The sequence below is a fragment of the Saccostrea echinata genome, unplaced genomic scaffold, assembly GCF_033153115.1.
Source record: "Saccostrea echinata isolate AGI-Se365-2 ecotype Australia unplaced genomic scaffold, CSIRO_AGI_Sech_v1 ptg000001l, whole genome shotgun sequence".
NCBI lineage: Eukaryota > Metazoa > Mollusca > Bivalvia > Ostreida > Ostreidae > Saccostrea > Saccostrea echinata.
In genome coordinates, this window is record NW_026889750.1 from 51,209,355 (window position 1) to 51,230,511 (window position 21,157).

The 21,157-nt window shown below is 33.6% G+C and overlaps 1 protein-coding gene across 3 annotated transcripts; it reads right to left on the bottom strand.

Annotated features, from left to right (window-relative positions):
- Window positions 1–972: 972 nt before the first annotated feature.
- Window positions 973–20,399, bottom strand: LOC133194135 (serine/arginine repetitive matrix protein 1-like). Of its 3 annotated transcripts, none has more exons than XM_061330133.1 (10): window positions 20,089–20,399; window positions 17,170–17,286; window positions 11,105–11,325; window positions 10,925–10,985; window positions 10,610–10,820; window positions 7,731–9,266; window positions 6,220–6,415; window positions 5,681–5,924; window positions 5,092–5,262; window positions 973–4,770 (listed from the first exon to the last, which is right to left on the bottom strand). In XM_061330133.1, exons 2-10 carry the CDS (start codon window positions 17,266–17,268, stop codon window positions 4,642–4,644), a joined length of 2,868 nt encoding a protein of 955 aa, XP_061186117.1. In that variant the 5' UTR covers window positions 17,269–17,286; window positions 20,089–20,399; the 3' UTR covers window positions 973–4,641. The 3 variants fall into 3 exon arrangements, with proteins under 3 accessions (XP_061186117.1, XP_061186110.1, XP_061186103.1); XM_061330126.1 differs by having other exon boundaries at window positions 5,116–5,262; window positions 10,382–10,820; XM_061330119.1 differs by having other exon boundaries at window positions 10,382–10,820.
- Between the last annotated feature and the right edge of the window lie 758 nt (window positions 20,400–21,157).

Here is a 21,157-nt window from a genome sequence, read left to right on the forward strand (position 1 = left end):
CAAAGAAGAAAATCATGTCACCATTGGTAGAAAGATTTCAATGATTCTTCCATTCCTAAAGTTTGATGTACATCTCGTATGGTGTAGTTTTATTAATTACCAAGAACAAAGAATAAATCATACGTATATGTATTTCTCAATTGGTTGTTTAAGATATTTACAAATGCCCATCTGCAGCATTGTTCATTGTATTTTTTATGAATTAAGAACAATGCTACAGCCTAAAAAAATATCAAAAACCTTATAATTCTGTTTATACATAGACTGTAAAACTGTCATCTTAGTGAGATATGACACTCTGCAAAGTTGTTGAGATATAAAGAATTAAAATAAAAATATTATATTATACATTATCAAACTAAAAACAAAACTTTACACCAAGTTCATTTTGAAAGTAATGGCTAGCCGATAAGAACTATTTTAACTTGACAGATGCTATCAATTGCAATAGAGAGGCCAGACTCCTCTGCACAATTCCCAAACATATTTTTCCCTTTTTCTTTTTTTTTAAATTTCACCTTAATTAATAGTCACAGTGATCTTCAAGTAGAATGTGACACATCTTCCACCTAAGATGCATTAGGTGACCAAGTTTGATGATTCTAGGTCCAATGGTTTTCCAACTATAAGTGGACATGATTTTTTGCCTTATTTGGCCATATCATTTTAATTAAAGGTCAACTTACTATTAATGTGTGTTACACCTTCTACCCAAGATGTATCAGTTTGATTATTCTAGGCCTGAGCTGGACATGAAAAGGCTAACAGACAGACAGATGGACATGAACACCATACCATAATATATCCCATCTTAAGACAGGCGTATAAAAAAAAAAGAAAGAGTTCACATTGGAAATATAGGTCAATTCATAGTGTCAGTAATTCTAAAAAGGGAAATTCATTACTGATCTCTTTACTCAACAATTAGAATTGCAAATCTGTTTTTTCAAAAAAAAAAAAATAAAAAAAATAGATGATTAAAAACATTTTAATGTTTCAATTAATTATAAAATAACACATTGTGAGTACATTCTCTCTGCCAAATCTTCATGCAATACAGTCTGCCATGTTGATAGATTTTATTTAGAACATGTTTATAACTAGTCACGATCAATTGGACTATCCTGACCATGACTTACTGTACATCAAAGAGATGAGACATTAGTTAAGTTGCGGCCAGAAGAGCTTGGTTGTTCGAGACTAATTTATACATGTTACAACTTGTAAAATCTGATACAAGTTCAAACACCATCAATTAAGCATAATACATCATAATAGAAAAAAAGCTAAGTATGAACAAGTAACTTGATCAATTCTAAAATCAAGAATAGTACCTGGATTTCAGATTTGTATATATTAATCAACAAGTAACAGTAATTCTAGGAACCTGGTGCTCTTCAGGCTTCCATAGTTACCAGGTAAGTTTCATGACTAGTTTTTAATCTGTCTTTTTTTTTAACAATAAATTGAGAACTAATCTATTTTCTTTTTTTTTAATTCCAAATAAATATTAAAGTATCATTGAAAGTGTCTTTCAATGCTGATTTCAAATTTAATTTCAGATACAAGTAAGTGATTCAATCATTGACTAGTATATACTTATCACAGGAGAAAATTCCGAAAAAACTAAATAAGCTTCTATAAATTTATTATACTAAGCATGTAGGATACTTGCTAGATACTGATTTTTCAACAAGTTATTGTAGATTTGTACTGGTTGGTTCCTGAATAAGCTAGATAAAAAGGGTACATTAACAAAGCATTTAGCGGCATGTACTTTATTTAAGGGAAGCTGCTTTCTGCCAAAGGCACTAAATAGAATACAGAGCCAAACGTAACACATTTACAGAATTTGTAAGCATTTGGTATCATTTAGTTATTTAACTAATAAAAAAATGTGTATAGAATACAAAAGATCTTAAGAGCATAATCCTAGCAAGTTGAAGTTAATTGATACAACAAACAGAATGTATTCTGGTTGGTTTTATGATGTAATCATTATTATTAATACCAATGTACATTTTAATCAATTAATGATTGAGTCATGATGAAAAATGATGTATTTTCTATCCATACAAACAAACCCTGTTAAATGTTTTCAAAAGAAAATATTTTTAAAGTTATCTTAATTTTACAAACATTCAATATACACGTAGTAAGCTCTGAATATATATGATGTGCTGAAAATCAAATCTTTAAAAAATTGACAAAAAAATCCTTTCCTCAATACACCATACATACTATTCACTATTCTACATTTCTAATTTATCATTTCAATCAATTTCTTATACATACAGAATATTAATATGAGCCTAAAGAACTGAGAGGTCTTAGAAATTTTTCTATTGATCATTGGCATGATAAAGTGGCATACAAATACATGCATATTTATTATATTAATCTTCAAAAAGTTGCTCTTCTTCAACAAGCGCACAGACTGATTCATTACTTGAATCTATCAACCATCAACTTGTTAGTGTACAAAAATGAATTCTGTTTATATAATGCATTAGTCACTAAATGACTGGAAACAATTCTGAATTTCACTGCTAGATGACCAGCATATAGCATATCAGTATAGGATGCCTACATTACAATGTACATTGGTGATTACAAATGGGATTCTGGCAAAATGGATAGTCAGCTTCCATACATACATGTAAACAATAAACCAGGTTAGAAGTTACAGAAAAAAAAAAAACGCTCAGTTGAATGAAGTCAAATGAAGTGATGGTTCTGTTGAGTAGACATAAGCATGGTCAGTTAAACACTGACTGTACAGCTGATAACATAGCAATATTCAGTATACATTGGCTGTTGGAATGGTAACCATCAAACACTAGAGTGTATTTATTAAGGTGCAAAAATCTTTCAATTTTATTATTATTTAAACATAAAAACCTTGCATTTATTCACTGTATATACTCGCCTGCAAGTTGGTCCGCCAATAAGTCAGTTGTATTTTTTAAGCTTAAATTAGAGGAATTGACCTGCTAAAATACCAATCTTGTTATAACTCGCGTATAAGTCGGATAAAGAGATTTGGACCAAAGTTTAACTCCCAAAAAGCTGACTTATAGGCGAAAATATACGGTAATATTGGCTCCAACTGTTTAGACCCTTCTAAAAAAAAGATCTGAGATCTACCTATAAATTAAATGTAGAATAAATGTTGGAGATAAAAAAAGTTGTCATCAAATGAAGAACACAAAATTCCCTTCTCATTCATTATAATTATTTTAAGGCATTGCAGTCTATGTACAAAAAGAGAAGAAACAATTGACCTTGAAATCCATGGTCATGTCACAGCAAATGTGAACAAGAGCAATAAATTAGTGTAGTATGTATCACTCTATTTTTCTTTTTTACATTAACGTACATGTATATGTATATGGTCCAGACAAAATGTCAGCTTAAAATGATCTTTTGTGATAAAATATTTTGATTATAGAGATGATGCAATCCATTCAAGTAAGAGTGAATGTGTGAAGTATGATGGTATTTGTAAAAGAACACATAAATGAACTCATACACAGACAGACAGACATAATGAATCGTGTAGACAGATTCATAAAAACTTAAGGATACAGGCATAAACATCCAGGTTATTAACTTTCAGCAGTTATACAGAGAAATGTGATTGAAAACAAGTATAAATACACATAAACAAAAATCAGCAGTTGACAGCTTTTTATTAAACACAGCAGAACTGTGAGACAATTTATACTGGTTCTATACCGATTGTGAACAACTCTTATTCAGATGAACAGAATGTAAAACAAATAAATAAAAAACAATTGAGACAAAAAAGCATATAGCAGATCTTATTCTTTCAATTATTCTACATACATGTACAATACTGGTGTTCAGCATATCTAAGCAGTGCAGTGTGGAGCACGTAATAATGAAATATGTCATGATTGGTCACAAAAAAGTGAAAAAAATGTAACTCAGAAATATTATGGCTGCATTACAATATAGATCAATATTACATTGTAATTTGTTAGACTAAAGAAACATCTATAGCACCCATGGTTAACATTAAAACACTTACAGTAAATTTGTAGAGTTACAAAAGTTATGGCTAAAATTGTAGATCACCTTGCCTTGAATCACACATCATCAAACAATATCTGATTTTATTTTTACACTGTATCATATTAACTCACCAATATAGCAATCATATGGTAATTCTGGAATCATTTTTAATGGACAAAAACATAAAGAAAAGTATTTTCTTTGCTACTTGGAATTATCTTTGTCAAGTTCTCAATAAACAATACAAAAATATGTACTACATACACTATGAATCAGAATTATTGTGCACAAGCCATCTAAATCTCTATGGTCAATGTATCTATTCTATTTTAGTCTTTCTATTCTAATAACTAAAGTCTAAGCTATTTATAAATAGTACATCTACATTAAAAATCTACATCACATGTCTTTCAGCACTAATACAGAATGAAAAAGAACAGAACATTTCATAAGAAACATTGCAACCAAAATTTTCATTACAGGAGTAGCACTAAGATAGTTAATTAATACACACAGTCATATCACATATGACAAATATTAATATGGAAAGCAATGGCAAATTACAGATAAACATTGTCTTTGGAATTCAAACTTTCAGTAGACCTAATACTTCATTAACAGATCTTTGTAGTTTTTAAGCTTCTTCAACTGCTTCTTTAATTCTTTGACAAAATCTTCCGGCTGGACAACAATGGAGATATCCCTTCCCACAGCATTCAACAAATGATCAATCTACAAACATGTCATTAAAATTTATTTTATCTTCATTAAAATAAGTTTTTTGTTTCTTTTTAAAAATTACTGAAACTTGTCTGATGCCATTTCAAACAATCATGCTTATACATGTACTGAAATATGACCTGAACTGCAAAATGTAATACAATGTCATTCATACAGTTCTCTCTTTTTTATTATCTATATTCTTTATTTTCTATTCTTATGGATAATTGTGCTAAGTCTGATTCATAACATTTAAAAAAAAATTATTTGTTTTAAAGTGCATGCATTCCTTGCTTCTGATTTCATGCACTCTAAAAATCAAAATCAATTCACCAGGCCCTCTCCCGATTGACCGACCTCATTCCCCTTAAAGGACAAATCAAGGGGACGGCTGTTGATCTCCGTCAGGCACCAGTAGCAAAAATCGCTGCCCACGAGCACAGAGCGTGCCCGTTGCTGGAGTCCATGGTGTGCTGCTAAACCATTAGGATCCACATACACTATCTAAATAAAGTCAATCTCTCAATGAGTAACAAAAAAGAAATCAACACAGATTGTCAGTCCAAAACAAGTAGCCATTTATAGAGTCAAAAAACAAGAGGCAACGAAATCACAACTTTAACCTTCATTTATATTTGTATCAATGTTTTCAGCACATTGAAATAAATTAGAACTTTGAGATTTATATCTCCATGGACCATGATGCAAATGAAACACACATGACTGACTTAAATTTGAAGAAAGCTAAAATACATTATATTTTGCAAAGGTGTTAATTATTAAAATTAAAAATTGAAAATTAATGAAGCATAGAATGCGTAAAGATTTTCCATTTACATTTAAACCATAGTAAAAACGTTTATTTTTTAACGAAAGTTTCCTTGATGTTAACAAGAGAGTTAGCTAGATTTTGATTGGTTACCTTCGATGTTCCCCCCTCTCTCTGGATTCCAATCGGTTGTTTGTTTTCCTGTCGATGAATGGCTATAACCTGTGCATAGGGCAATCTATGGACTGTCAGAACAACAGTTTCCTCACCACTCTTGTACATCCGCTGGGCATCTGCACTGTTTTTGACTTTTTTGTCATTTATTTTCAGTAACTGGTCTCCTATGTGTAATTTGTCACTTAATCGAGGACATGTCTTCATGTCCCATCCTGCAACCCTTTTTATGAAAATTAGCAAAAATTATATCTCCCCTAAAAGAGGGCAACATAATGGATTCTGTCCATCTTGATTCAAGGTTATATATCTTAAAAGCCAAGGTCACTAGAAAATCATTTATTTAAGGGATGGCACAGATTAAGTCAACAACATTGATCAATTATAATTTCTGTAATTTTGACATTATTTGATGGATTAAGTTTTTGATATAATATTTTCTTTAAATTTTAAAATTTGATTCTATGAAATAATGTAAATTCTACAAAGTTTACTGAAAAAAAATTGCTAGTACCAACCAGACTTTGTCAAAGCAGTCAACAAGTCCAATCTTTGTTCCCCAGGCCCTGTTGATGGTAATGTTGATGAAGGGGTGTCTCTGCTCCTGTTGTAGGAGCTCCACCTGGCTCTGTTTGAGGGGGACCACATTGATAACCCCCACTGTCTGACTGATCCTCTGGCGTTCCTGTAGGGACTGCTGTCTCACCACTGAACCTAGAATGAAGTAAACTCGTAAAATGCTTATCAATTTCCATAAATTAACTGTGACTTTATATTACTTATATATGTACAAGACAAAAAAATTATTTCTTAACTACATTTTGTCATATGACATAACATATCCTATGATCATAATTATGCCTGTGGTCATTTTTGCTAAAACTTCTTAATAGTTAATAGATATTTAGTTTTAATTAAAAAGATCAGCAATCAACAAGCCAAATCTAAGAGTTCTTGTTTTGCTAGTGCATTTAAATAGAGCAAGTGTAACTAGATCTGTCCTAATAGGACTACTACCCCCATGGGGCTCAGTTAAAATAGCTTAGAGAAAAACTCTGCCATCTGACTAAAACATTATAGGTACTGCAAATCCTCATGGCCTGAATCTTGCCGAGATGTATTGATTGACAAAAATGTGATAACACCTATCTATGTTGAGTGCAAAAAATGTTACCATCCACAGTCCAAGGATTAAAATGTCACTTCTGAATTCTGTGACCCTGTCTAAATGACCATGTTCAGGCCCATGACATATCCTATGATCATAATTAACCTTGTGGTCAGGTATGATCTTCTTAAGTTATTTCCTTACAAAATTATGTTAAGGACAAGAAATTTACACTTAACATCCAATAACTTTGACCTTTTCCAAATAACCATGGTTGTTACACATCCTCTATCTCAAGCAACCTTTGTGCCTAGTTTACATGTAATCCACTAATGTTAATCTCCACTTCAAAGTTATGGCCGAAACAAGAATTATACATTTCTAAAGCCAGTGACCTTGACCTTGTACAAATTACATTGGGTTAAGGTCAAGATATATACTTGAGTCACAAACAATCTTTGTCTCAAGTATCACCTTCAAATGCTTTGTGGCTAGAACAATAATTTAAAACTTCTGCACCCATGACCTTGCCAAAATGACCTCAGTACAGAGTCAAGACACACCTCTGGTCACAAGCTACCTTTGTATCAAATATGAGGCTCTAGATCTAAAACTTCTTGGTTTCAAAGTCGTGTGCAGACAGAAATTTCACTCCTAATTATACTGTCAATGAATTATATAGAATAAAATCTTAAAATATTCATATTATTATTTTTAAACTTGACAAATTAATCTGAAAATATCAGATGTACAAGTCTATAATGTATATATTAAATCTACAAAGTTTGACATTCAGAGATAAATTCAAAACAAAATATGTTAGCAGACAAATGGACAGACAGATAGACATGGGTATTTCATTATACACCCCCCCCCCCCAACACACTTTGTTTATGGGAGTATAATTAAGCAAATACATACTCTTTGGTCTTATTGGCATGTCATCTCTTGTAACATTTGTCTTTTCCTCAGAAGTATAACTTTTAGAATTTTTTAGGTTGGACCTCCTAGGTGGGGGTCTTGGGGGCTGACCATTCATCATTGTCGCATCTTCATATTCATCATTGCTGTCACTGTGGTTCTCTAGCCCTGGTTCTGAAAGGCCTGGTTTGAATTTAAACGATTGTTGTGGTGGAGAATTTAGCCCTTTACCCACCGGAATGTTGGATGGTTGTCTGCGGGGAGGAGGGAGTTCGGGAATTAAGCCTTTGTCCTCAGGTTTTGGGGTCACGTATGCATAATCAGTTGGAGGAGGAACATTTCTCCGTTTAGGTGGAACAGGTTGTACAGAGTAGAAATTGCCTTTATCCGGATCATCCGGGCGTGAAAAATTGGATAGACCTGGTACGAATTCTCCAAATCTGAGAGGGAGGACACTGCTCGGCATGTTATCTGGCATTGGTATGTCTTGTGGAGTTTTTCTGCTTGGTATAGAATCTAATGGAGGAGGAACAGGACTGGCCACTCGTGGAGAGTCAGATTCTCGCGAATTTCTGTTTGAGTGTGGAGGGGATACCACACTAGAGCCTTTTTTGTGGCGTGGTGGTTTGTCTGGACTAGAACATTTGGGTGATTCAGTGCCACTAGTCCGTGGAGGGGGCACACTAGGAATGTCTTCCACATTAGCTGTGGAACCCTGGGAATCAAGTGACACTGGGAATGGAGCATATAAGTTGTCCTCTTTGGAGGATGAATCTCTTGATCCTAGGAACACACTTCCACTCTCTTTACTAGTAGGTGTACTTGCATCACTAAGACCACTTTGGCGTTTCTTCTCATCACAAGGGGGCAAAAACACTCGTAAATCCTTCATATCAGCAGTCATATCTTCATAATCAACCAACTTTGATTCACCATCTTCAGATCTAATCACTTGATAACCGTCATCTAGCTGATGTACGTTAGATGAAGGTTTGGTAAGAGTCCTACTTCTGTCCGCGTCACACATGTCTAAATATGGATCACTAGGTGGTCTCTCGGGAATTCTAAATTCTTCAGTAAATGGATTTCTTGCAAGTTCATAGTTATCGCCATCAGTTTCTGGTTTGGAGGATGTATCGCCGCTGCACAGCCTTTGTCGACGTACAAAGCTGTAGTTATTGTCTTTCGTAAGTGGTTGAGCTGGCGGTATTTCTTTATTTCTGACGACATCTCCATGAAACTGGTCCTGCAGCCTTGGATCCAACACGAAATCGAGATTTTCATTTTCATAAATGTTTTGTGATGGTGGATAGTTAATCATGGAGAGGGGACGCACTGGTTGTGGTGTGGGCCTTTTCTTTATCCCCAAATCGTCTCTAAATCGTCTATGAACTGCTGGAGATTTCTGTAGCTTTTTATTGTTAACAAAGAAATCTTCCGCCACAAAGTCCTCGTCACCAGTTGTGTCGGGTTCACTGCCACTAGAATCGGAATTGGTACGATGTCTTCCTCTACGAATCTCCAAACCAACACCCTCTGTAAAACGTAACAGCTTCTTAATATCATTTCACTGGTGACTTCACATGTTATACATTAATTTTACACCATACTCACCAAAATAATTGCCCATTGTGTTTAAAAATGAAGCACGTGTATTAATAGTGCAGTATTGTTTCTGTATGATGACAGGACTTTAAATCAAAAATTTATCTTAAATTGCCAAAAAAAAAAAAAAAAAAAAAAAAATCAATGAATTCTGGATCTCAAATACAAGTATATTTCAGTAAATACAGTTAAATTCATGATGAAATAAGGCTTATTACTCTTCAAAGATTAAATATCACTACAGCACAAATGTAAATATTTTGTTGAAAATGATTAATAAGATTCCAGTGAGTAAAAAAATTCATGTCACTGTAATATGTAAACAATTAGAATATATATAATTGCACATTTCCATGTTTCCATGCAAAAAGAAACGTGTTAAGTACTTTAGATGTAAATCTGCTTGCATAGTCAATATACATTTGTACTAATTTTTTTTTTCTTTAAATGTTAGCATCAAAATTCAAATGTTTAGCCATTTGTTAACACAGAAACATTAGTGCATTATACATTCATTTTTTTCTCATGAAACAAAGTATATTATTTTAAAAGTTATTTGTCAATTTAATTGTCTTCTTTCTGTAAGGACAATTATAACATTAGTCAAGTACTGAAATTCCTTCCAAACTTTATATAACAGTCTAATGTTTAGATTCTAATCAAACTAAACATTGTCTCACTTGACCCAGTAACCTACTTTAGCACAAAGTGTGTGACATTAAGTAGTTTTCTACAATGATTCATTTGACAAATATCACTCAAACAAGTAGCAATACACCTCTATAGTCATGTAGCTGCAATAGAAGCTTGTTTCTTTAATCTTGTAACGGCCTGTTTGTGGCCAGCCAGCAATGTAATTACTTACAGCAGCAAGATCTCAGAAAAATTCCGAAAATACTGCTAGCATCAGCATAGCACTACTTGAGTATAGACAAAATGAGATTACGAGTGCTACATAATAAAGAAAGATTGTGATGCTTTGAAGGAAGTGATATGATGTTAGCCAATCTCAAGAAGAACAGCTTTGAATCTAACATAAGATAAACCTTGATTGGAATCTTCTGTGTCAAACTCTATAGTCCCCTTAGTCCAGGCTGCATCGCTATACTCTGGGTCGCTGTCTATATCTCCATCTGCTCCCTTATCTTCCTCCAAGGACTGACTTACGTCGTCCTCGGGGAGAGACTGGCAGACACCATCATCAGAATTGGACGAGTTACGCATAGCCAGGATAATAGATTCTCTCAGACCCGCTGAGGCATTCTGTAAATTACCTGAGTTACGTAATGAGTTCATCAAACTCCTCTGACTCTCAAATATTTCTTCTTTGTCACTTTCTTCTTTGGTACCATGGTTACTTGTAGGGAGAGGGGGAGCCTCAGCCCCCTGGGGCTGGGGAGATCCTGGAGGTGTCACAGGTAGGCTCTTTTTGGGGGGTCTTCTGATAGGGTAGGCACTGTATACATGTTCACTACTAGTTTTCCTCTGGAAATAAAAAAGAAGTCAAAAATGAAATGATTACAGAACAACTATTACTTTGTACAAACACTGATGAAGAATTGTGTATTGTAATTAAATATAAAGCTCACTAGGTTTCCAAATGCATGAAGTGTTCTTTCTAAAATCCTGCACCATGCCAGCATACTATCCCTGAAGAAAAAAATACACCTCAATGTATTGGTAGTCCAGGTACCTTATTCTTGTAGTGGATTTAGAAAGTAGATTTAGTGAATCTTAGTGAAAATAATTGAAATAATAGTCATATATACCTAGATTCTGCTGTAAGTTCCAGAATTCGGTCCTCTAAGAAGATACAAAATGTCCAGACCTTATTCAGCCGTCCCATGGTGTACGTGATGCGCTTACAGTTAGCCATGCAGTAAGAGTGGATTGGCTCCCCTGAGAATGCACTCTCTTCTTTGTCGTAATACTCTAGGTGTGGAATCCCATTCTTCATTCCAAAAACATACCATCTCTGGGGCTCAAACAACTGCAAAAACAATTCAGAATCTTTTGAAAAAAAACATCATTGCATGGGGTCAAAATTATTCAGCCATTAAGGGCCATAATTATAATATAGGGCCAAAATATTCAACCATTTCTTTCACATTGACTGGACAGCAAACAGGGATGTATATTTACAAAAAATGAATTAAATAATTAAAGGATTTTTTTTGTGATTATCTTGTGAAGTTACGTATTTTTTTTAAAGACACTTAAATTTGTTTCAAATTAATACATGTCAATGTACAGCTCAATATCTGGTACATTAACTTATGCTTATAATTTTAATTAAAGTGAAAGCATAGCCTTGTTTTATGTTATTAAGATTTTATCAAGTATGACTCTTGTGGAAAGTGTTTTAAAATGCTAGCTCCAATTGCTCCATCAATATAAAAATCCAGTCTTCATTAGGAGGTATAAACTGATGGTGTTTAAATGAGTGTTATGAGGAAGTGATTTTCAAAGTATATTAATAAACATCTTCAGGGAAACTAACAAATATTACATGTAACTTTATGTTACTGGTAGTAACTATAATATATTTATATATAGTATACAAATCTAAATAATCCTCATAAAATAGAACGTTGTCACAACATCAAGGGGCCTGAGTCCACTCATTCCCACCCCACCACCAAGGAGGGACTCCGGACCTCTGATGTTGCAAGGATGAAAAAGGGAAGAATATCACAAAAAAGTCTAAGGCTTGCATTTTTTATATAGTTGAGATAGAAAGGGAAAGAAAAGCAAGCTCAAGTTTCACTTTGTTTACAGTGGGAATGATAATATGTGCATCTGCACGTCAATGCATTAAAATGAGTCAGCGACACTCAAGTCAGGGACGATGGTTCTGTTTCCTTCCTGTTTCTCAGGCAAGAAATCCATTGTCTTCTGAAAACCTCTGGTGAAATACTTCCTGATGTTATCCTGTTGAGGCATTGATTAATATAAAATTTAAATGCTGTCATGTCTAACTCAGTCTAAGAAGTTAACGTCTATTAACTCCCATTGCCACTTTAGTAAAAACAGAGTCAAATTACTATGCAGATATTTTTAATCAAGAAGTGAATGTGTAAGTGAATCTATGTCTCTAAAGGCTAATATTTAAAGCTGTGACTAATTTATTCAGTATCTACTGAATCTAAAGACATTTCTGATTGAGAAGTACAGTGTGTACTGACTCTACAGACATTTCTGATTGAGAAGTACAGTCTCTACTGACTCTAAAGACATTTCTGATTGAGGAGTACAGTGTCTACTGACTCTACAGACATTTCTGATTGAGAAGTACAGTGTCTACTGACTCTAAAGACATTTCTGATTGAGAAGTACAGTGTCTACTGACTCTACAGACATTTCTGATTGAGAAGCACAGTGTCTACTGACTCAAAAGACATTTCTGCTTGAGAAGTACAGTGTCTACTGACTCTATAGACATTTCTGATTGAGAAGTGCAGTGTCTACTGACTGTACAGACATTTCTGATTGAGAGGTGCAGTGTCTACTGACTCTATATACATTTTGGCTTCAGATTTACAGTGTCTAATGACTCTACAGACATTTCTGCTTGAGAAGTACAGTGTCTACTGACTCTTAAGACATTTCTGATTGAGAGGTGCAGTGTCTAATGACTCTACAGACATTTCTGATTGAGAAGTTCAGGGTCTACTGACTCTAAACACATTTCTGATTGAGAAGTACAGTGTCTACTGACTCTACAGACATTTCTGATTGAGAAGTACAGTGTCTACTGACTCTTAAGACATTTCTGCTTGAGAAGTAGTGTGTACTAACTCTAAAGACATTTCTGATTGAGAGGTGCAGTGTCTACTGACTCTAAAGACATTTCTGATTGAGAAGTACAGTGTCTACTGACTCTACAGACATTTCTGATTGAGTAGTACAATGTCTACTGACTCTAAAGACTTTTCTGATTGAGAAGTACAGTGTCTACTGACTCTCAAGACATTTCTGATTGAGAAGTACAGTGTCTACTGACTCTACAGACATTTCTGATTGAGAAGCACAGTGTCTACTGACTCAAAAGACATTTCTGCTTGAGAAGTACAGTGTCTACTGACTCTATAGACATTTCTGATTGAGAAGTGCAGTGTCTACTGACTCTATATACATTTCTGATTGAGATTTACAGTGTCTACTGACTCTAAAGACATTTCTGATTGAGAAGTACAGTGTCTACTGACTCTAAAGACATTTCTGATTGAGAGGTGCAGTGTCTAATGACTCTACAGACATTTCTGATTGAGAAGTTCAGGGTCTACTGACTCTAAAGACATTTCTGATTGAGAGGTGCAGTGTCTACTGACTCTAAAGACATTTCTGATTGAGATGTACAGTGTCTACTGACTCTTAAGACATTTCTGCTTGAGAAGTACAGTGTCTACTGACTCTAAAGACATTTATGATTGAGAGGTGCAGTGTCTACTGACTCTAAAGACATTTCTGATTGAGATGTACAGTGTCTACTGACTCTTAAGACATTTCTGAATGAGAGGTGCAGTGTCTACTAACTCTAAAGACATTTCTGATTGAGAAGTACAGTATCTACTGACTTTAAAGACAGTTCTGCTTGAGAAATACAGTGTCTACTGACTCTACAGACATTTCTGATTGAGTAGTACAATGTCTACTGACTCTAAAGACTTTTCTGATTGAGAAATACAGTGTCTACTGACTCAAAAGACATTTCTGATTGAGAAGTACAGTGTCTACTGACTCTAAAGACATTTTAGTTTGAGAAATACAGTGTTTACTGACTCTAAAGAAATTTCTGATTGAGAAGTACAGTGTCTACTGATTCAAAAGACATTTATGCTTAAGATTGATTGATTATTATTGTTTAACGCCGAGTTGCTGCTTAAGAAGTACAGGGTCTACTGACTCTACAGACATTTCTGCTTGAGAAGTACAGGGTCTACTGATTCAAAAGACATTTCTGCTTAAGATTGATTGATTATTATTGTTTAATGCCGAGTTGCTGCTTAAGAAGTACAGGGTCTACTGACTCTACAGACATTTCTGTTTGAGAAGTGCAGTGTCTACTGACTCTACAGACATTTCTGATTGAGATTTACAGTGTCTAATGACTCTACAGACATTTCTGCTTGAGAAGTACAGTGTCTACTGACTCTAAAGACATTTCTGATTGAGAAGTGCAATGTCTACTGACTCTACAGACATTTCTGATTGAGATGTACAGTGTCTAATGACTCTAAAGACATTTCTACTTGTGAAGTACAGGGTCTACTGACTCTACAGTCATTTCTGATTGAGATGTACAGTGTGTAATGACTCTACAGACATTTCTGCTTGTGAAGTACAGAGTCTACTGACTGTAAAGAATTTTCTGATTGAGATGAACAGTGTCTTCTAGGCTAATACTAGTTCTCAAAGTTATGTCTACCAACTACCCTATACAGACATTTCTGACTGAGACATGCAGTCTACTACTATTTGGCAAGTCCTTTCTCTTAAAGCTATCTCTAAGTTCTTTAATGTCTCTTATTGTATGGACATTTTTGACTGAGACATGCAGTCTACAACTATTTGGCTAGTCCTTTCTCTTATAGCTATCTCTAAGTACTTCAATGTCTCTTAATATATAGACATTTTTGACTGAGACATGCAGTCTACAACTATTTGGCTAGTCCTTTCTCTTATAGCTATCTCTAAGTACTTCAATGTCTCTTAATATATAGACATTTTTGACTGAGACATGCAGTCTACAACTATTTGGCTAGTCCTTTCTCTTATAGCTATCTCTAAGTACTTCAATGTCTCTTAATATATAGACATTTTTGACTGAGACATGCAGTCTACAACTATTTGGCTAGTCCTTTCTCTTATAGCTATCTCTAAGTACTTCAATGTCTCTTATTGTATAGACATTTTTGACTGAGACATGCAGTCTCCAACTATTTGGCTAGTCCTTTCTCTTATAGCTATCTCTAAGTACTTTAATGTCTCTTATTGTATAGACATTTTTGACTGAGACATGCAGTCTACAACTATTTGGCTAGTCCTTTCTCTTACAGCTATCTCTAAGTACTTCAGTATCTTCTGAATGTGAAGACATTTCTGACTAAATGGGAAAGTGTTAACCAGGTTAATACCAGCTTTCAAAGCTATACTTAAGTTATTCAGTGTCTACTTTAGGGCTAAAATGATTCACCGAAAATTCAATAATGTTCAATATTACTGCTCGCTTCAATGTTCGATTCACTACCTCGATTTTCGGTTCGGTATGTTTTTTATAATCGGGTTTGGTAACAACTTGAAATAGATCAGGTTCGACCTCATTTTAATAGTTTGACACACACAAGGGAGAAAATTGTGATGGAGAAAGTTTCAGAGCAGGCTGCCACTGCTAGTATTGATATGAACAAAGTGCTCTTTTAATCTACAGAAGCACAAGTAGTGCTCTTTATTGTATCACCACCTTTTACTTGCCTTTTGAAATCTGAATACATGTTTTCTTTAACCTTATGATTTGTTTCTTTTTTAAAATGTATCGTACTGAAAAAATTGAATTGCGACACAAATATCGCGATACGTACCGTATCGTGGAGGGGGCGTATCGTTTCAGCCCTAGTCTACTTACTGTACAGACATTACTAAAGGATATGTGCAGCATATCTAATTGACCAGTGCTAGGTATCAAAGCTATCCCAAAGTAATTCAATGTTGAATGACTTTAAACATTTTTTAATGGAGATGTTCAGTGTCTATGACCTTACAGATATACCATATCAAATTCAGTTTTGACTAACTTGTCATTGCCAGTGCTGAGTAAGAAGTGTTTTGTCTATAAGCTGCCATATCTACCAATAAGTGAAGTAGATATAATACTAAGACAACATTAATATGTTATTGATTTTTCTTTTTATCTCTTTCTCATTCAACAATTTTAAGATGATCAACTTTTTTATATTTCCTGAACTTATCAAATGTTAAAATCAATGTTTTAGTTTATTTTATAGATTTTTCGTAAAAGTCTATGTACAATGCTGGAGATCTGTAATGTTTAATATTTAGTTTATGGTGTGACTGGAGTTGTTTGATGTCTTATAGATTTAGTTTATGGTGTGACTGGAGTTGTTTGATGTCTTATAGATTTAGTTTATGGTGTGACTGGAGTTGTTTGATGTCTTATAGATTTAGTTTATGGTGTGACTAAAGTTGTTTGATGTCTTATAGATTTATGTAAAAGTGAAGATCATTAACAGTGAAAAATTTCATAAATGAATCCTGGACAAAGCAAAATCATGGACCTCTAGAAACACCAGAGTTGGGATCAGGTGCCCAGGAGGAGTAAACATCCCACATCTACTAGTCACACACTGCTGTGCATCCTATGTATCTAATGCATCTTGGTACATGTAGCCTAGGACAAGTGATGTCATTTGTCTGTGGTTTGATTCTTACCACAGAGCTATTTGAGATATTTTTCAAAACCCATGATAAAAGTACAAGTTTGGTGGGTGTCTTGGGTCTCTGTTCTTAATCTCTCCAGGGCTTCTAAGATTTTTGTTTGAGTTACTATGCACCTGTTTTATGCTGGTGATAAAACTGTCCTCTGTAGAAGTTGGTGATGTGGGATGAGCTTTCATTATATAACATGTCTAAGTTACTGTGTTTTAGGCTGGCAGCAAAACTAGCCACTGTTAAAGATGGTTTTGTGGGGTGTGCTTACTTTAGATAACATGCTGGAGTTACTGTACCTGTTTTATGCTGGCAGCAAAACTAGCCACTGTTAAAAATGGTTTTGTGAGGCATGCTTACTTTAGATAACATGCTGGAGTAACTGTACCTGTTTTATGCTGGTGGCAAAACTAGCCCCTGTTGAAGATGGTGATGTGGGGTGAGCTTTCTTTAAGTACCCCTGCTTTATGATGTTATTCATACTCATAATGAACTGAAGATGGCACTAAAGGAATGGAAAAAAAAGAATTGATAAGTCAGTACATACTTAAGAGTGTCCATAATAAAAAAAAAATCTAATGAACTGTACCGATATTGTGTTTTACCAGTTTCATATAGTTTAGGCCAAAGTTATTTTATTTTTAGGTTTATTTATTTTTTCAACCAAAATGTCCATTGGGTGGTGACAAAATAAAAAAAAATTGAAAATTCTTTCAAATGGAACATCAATAATTTTTTTTTTTTAAATGACAGGGGTGAAAAAATATCTATTATTTTTATTTTCAAAAACCTAAAAAAAAAAAAAAAAATGGGTCGGCAGATCCGTAAACTGAATTATCTAGTAACTGTGGCCTTATGGACTGTTTGGCAGTACAAGTATATATGCTCATTCTCATCAGGTTGAATTTTTTTAACTGGTTAATTATACAAAGGAATGGATTGATTGAAATACTGATTTCAGTATGTTTCAATTATCATCTTATAATAAATCATTTATCATGACAAAAATGACCAATTGCTTGCAGTTGATAGAAATCACACCTGCTATTTAATTAGTTAAATTTTCTGAAACTTAATCATTTCACCACACTATATTGCAATTCCATAGGTCAAGTTATTAGTACATTTAATAGGTTGTCCATGTGTGTACTTACAAATACATGTAAAATTTTGATAAAATTACATATCAAACATTACAAAAGGCATTTAAATTGACATGTTCTTGACCATATTGACACATTTACCTGGGAAGTATTAAAAACAACCCTTGAAAACAAATTAGAGTACATGCACACACAGGGAAACTCTCCATACAATGCACCACAGACAGAGGGCAAATGTGATAAATATAAATACAAAAGAACCCTATCAAATACTTTTGTAGTACAAGTTTATGAAATATGGTATAATGTCAATTAAATTTACCTGATTTAAGATATTTTTGTCACCTGGATTACTAAACAAATATCTCATTTGAACAGAAGAGACTTTTTTTTTATATCATGTATTTACTAGATCTTGTATTGTTCACTACCATTTCATACAACTGTAATAATTAGGGAAAATGCAATAGGGCATTTCACAAAAGAATTGCACATTATCTTAATTTTTTATTGATTTAATTATAATTTATATGTGAATTTTAAGCATTCAATGAAATAGCTTTATTAAGCATTATTTTTATGAAGTTTTTGATACATGTAATAAGGCCATAAGGCCATGTTTTAAAGCTTTTTTTTAATGGTAAAAATGGGGCTTAAGATTCAACGTCCCCTGAACACTGGACATGTGCTCTACCAACTCAGTTCTCTGACTACCACCAAACCTGCCAGACTATCATATTTCCCACTAATTAAACATCTTTACACTGAGGACACAAACCCAGGTACATTGTACATACCCGGAAAGCTTCCTCACATGACTTCAAGGGCATATAAAGGCATTACAGTAAAACACGCTTAGAACAAAGTGCCAGGAATGGTCCAATCTCTATCCAGAGTTATCGTTCCCGCTACGCTCCACTTATACCTCTGTCAACGCCTAAAAAGTAGTACGGAAGGCGGAGACGCGTGGCCTTTATCACAGTAAGATTAACAAGCGTATTACCTTCACTTTTCTGTGTATGTGTCAATGCTGCAAGTTGTTTGTCTTTAAAAACTAAACAATGTTGATATTTGTCGGCAATGCGTTTTAAATTTTACACGTTCTCCATATCTGTCTACATGAGTAATGCAATATCCCGCCGAGAAATAATCCCTTGTAAGATACGGTGATACAGATATATTTCTTTCTAATTTTCATACATAAACTTTTCTTTAAATTTCAAAGCTAAAATATATAACTTTAAAATTTATAATTTGTTATGCAATAGGTCAGGGTAAGTTTTGCCAAGAATCTTGGCATTTAGACGTTGACAGAGGTGTTGTAGCGAAGCGTAATATGCCCTCTGGTGAGAGATTGTAATTTGTTATATCTCTTAGGCTCACAATACATTTTAAAGCCACGGGGAATGAAAATCACTTCACTGTAGGCATCAATTCATAATAAATGTGTTTGTTATAAGCGTGTTTTACTGTAGATACATGTATATGTAACAGGAAGGGAGAAAATACAACAAATCAGAGCAGAATTAAATGTGGGCCACTTAAGCTCTGGCAGATGCTCTAGCAACTAAGCTTTCTGACCATGGCAAATGAACATGTCTTATCATTGCCACCAGTTGTATTGTCACAGTGTGTAGACACCATAAAAATAATAAATAGTCAGCTGACAAAAGCCCCATGGCCCCCATGTGTGTTAAAGGCAAAGTAACTCTACAATGTACATATAGCAAAATATATAGTTTTTGTACTTCTAAGAAAAAGAAAATTAATTGATTAAATAAATAAATGATTAAATAAATAAGGCAAAATAAAGTTTAAATACTTGAATTACAAATTATAGGAACAATATACATGTTTTGGTCCTAATATATAGTAATATCAGGGACCTGCATACCAAGTATATAGGAGAACCTTGGTGATACTATAATGATGACAACAGAAGCAATAAATTGTTTAATATGGTTCTTTTTGCTGCAGACAGGGTATTATACTTTATGCATATTATACAAGTCTATAGTATTATTCATAATAACATAAAAAAATAAATAAATAAACAAACAAATTGCTTCCAACAGCAACAATTGAACACCTGCCTTGTTAATTTTTTCTCAAATTTATATCATGGTTAAAACTTTCACCATGATCGTCTACTACACAGCTATAGACAGAGAGAAAAAGGCGTGAAACAGATTATTGTCTAATACCTCACATGCCGGTTACATAATGCCAGACAGTAATGGACGCCGCTCTTCGCGGACCCGTAGCCTGGTGTAAAATTTACTTCCTTTTTTCGAATAATGCATAAATGACACTGCACTAAAAGCAAACCGCTGACTTCTCATCGCTTCATCGTTTACTTATAATGCGAAGTCTGCATATGGAGCAAATAAAATTACATGATTCATATCAGCCTTATGCGTAGTATTTTGTGTCGCAAAATATGTGTAATTTCATTATCATAACATTTTAGCTTTTGCAAACTGCAAGTAGGACTTAACTTCCGCAATTGAGAAAGCGCCACCTATAAATATTGCCTCCAAGGAATATAACTCTATTTATTTAAAGCATTCAGTTATAAAAAGATTCTTGAAAAAAAAAATGTAAATTGTGAAATAATGTATTTAAAATCGTTTTTAATTGTTATTGATTAGCAGGAAAAAACTCATATTTAATCTTTCATCCCTTGGTCATGTTAAATAATAGTTTCTTAAAATTTTGAAAATAAGTCGTTATAAGGGATTTATTTAAAATTAATGATGAATTATCATCTTCATCGTTAATTACAATAATTAACATGATTAATAACAATTTTAATAAAAAAAAAAAATTCACCGTTTACTTTAAAACTTGTACAATACAAATATCTTGTGTTCAACGAGCGTTGAAGTAGAAGAAATTAATTCCTTTAAATATTTCCGTTTTATATAAATTATTTACATTTTTATTCCTTATTTACCTCTGGAAGTCCGACATTAATGAGATAAATATAATAAATTCAGTTTTAAAGTGTTTCAGTACTAAAATCTTTTCAGAATCTGACTGTCTTGTATAAAATAATTTAGCGCTAAAATTAAATGGCAATGTTTTAAGTACGATACATGCTACACAGATACATGTGTATGTAAAAAAAAATATCTAGGTCCCATCTTACATTTTTACAAAATGTATGTATGCGACATGTATCCTATACAGTCTAGAAGTACAGTATCCGTTAATATTTTATAAGTTCAGGAAATAATATCTCTAAATAATAATTTCGCAAAACTAACTAAA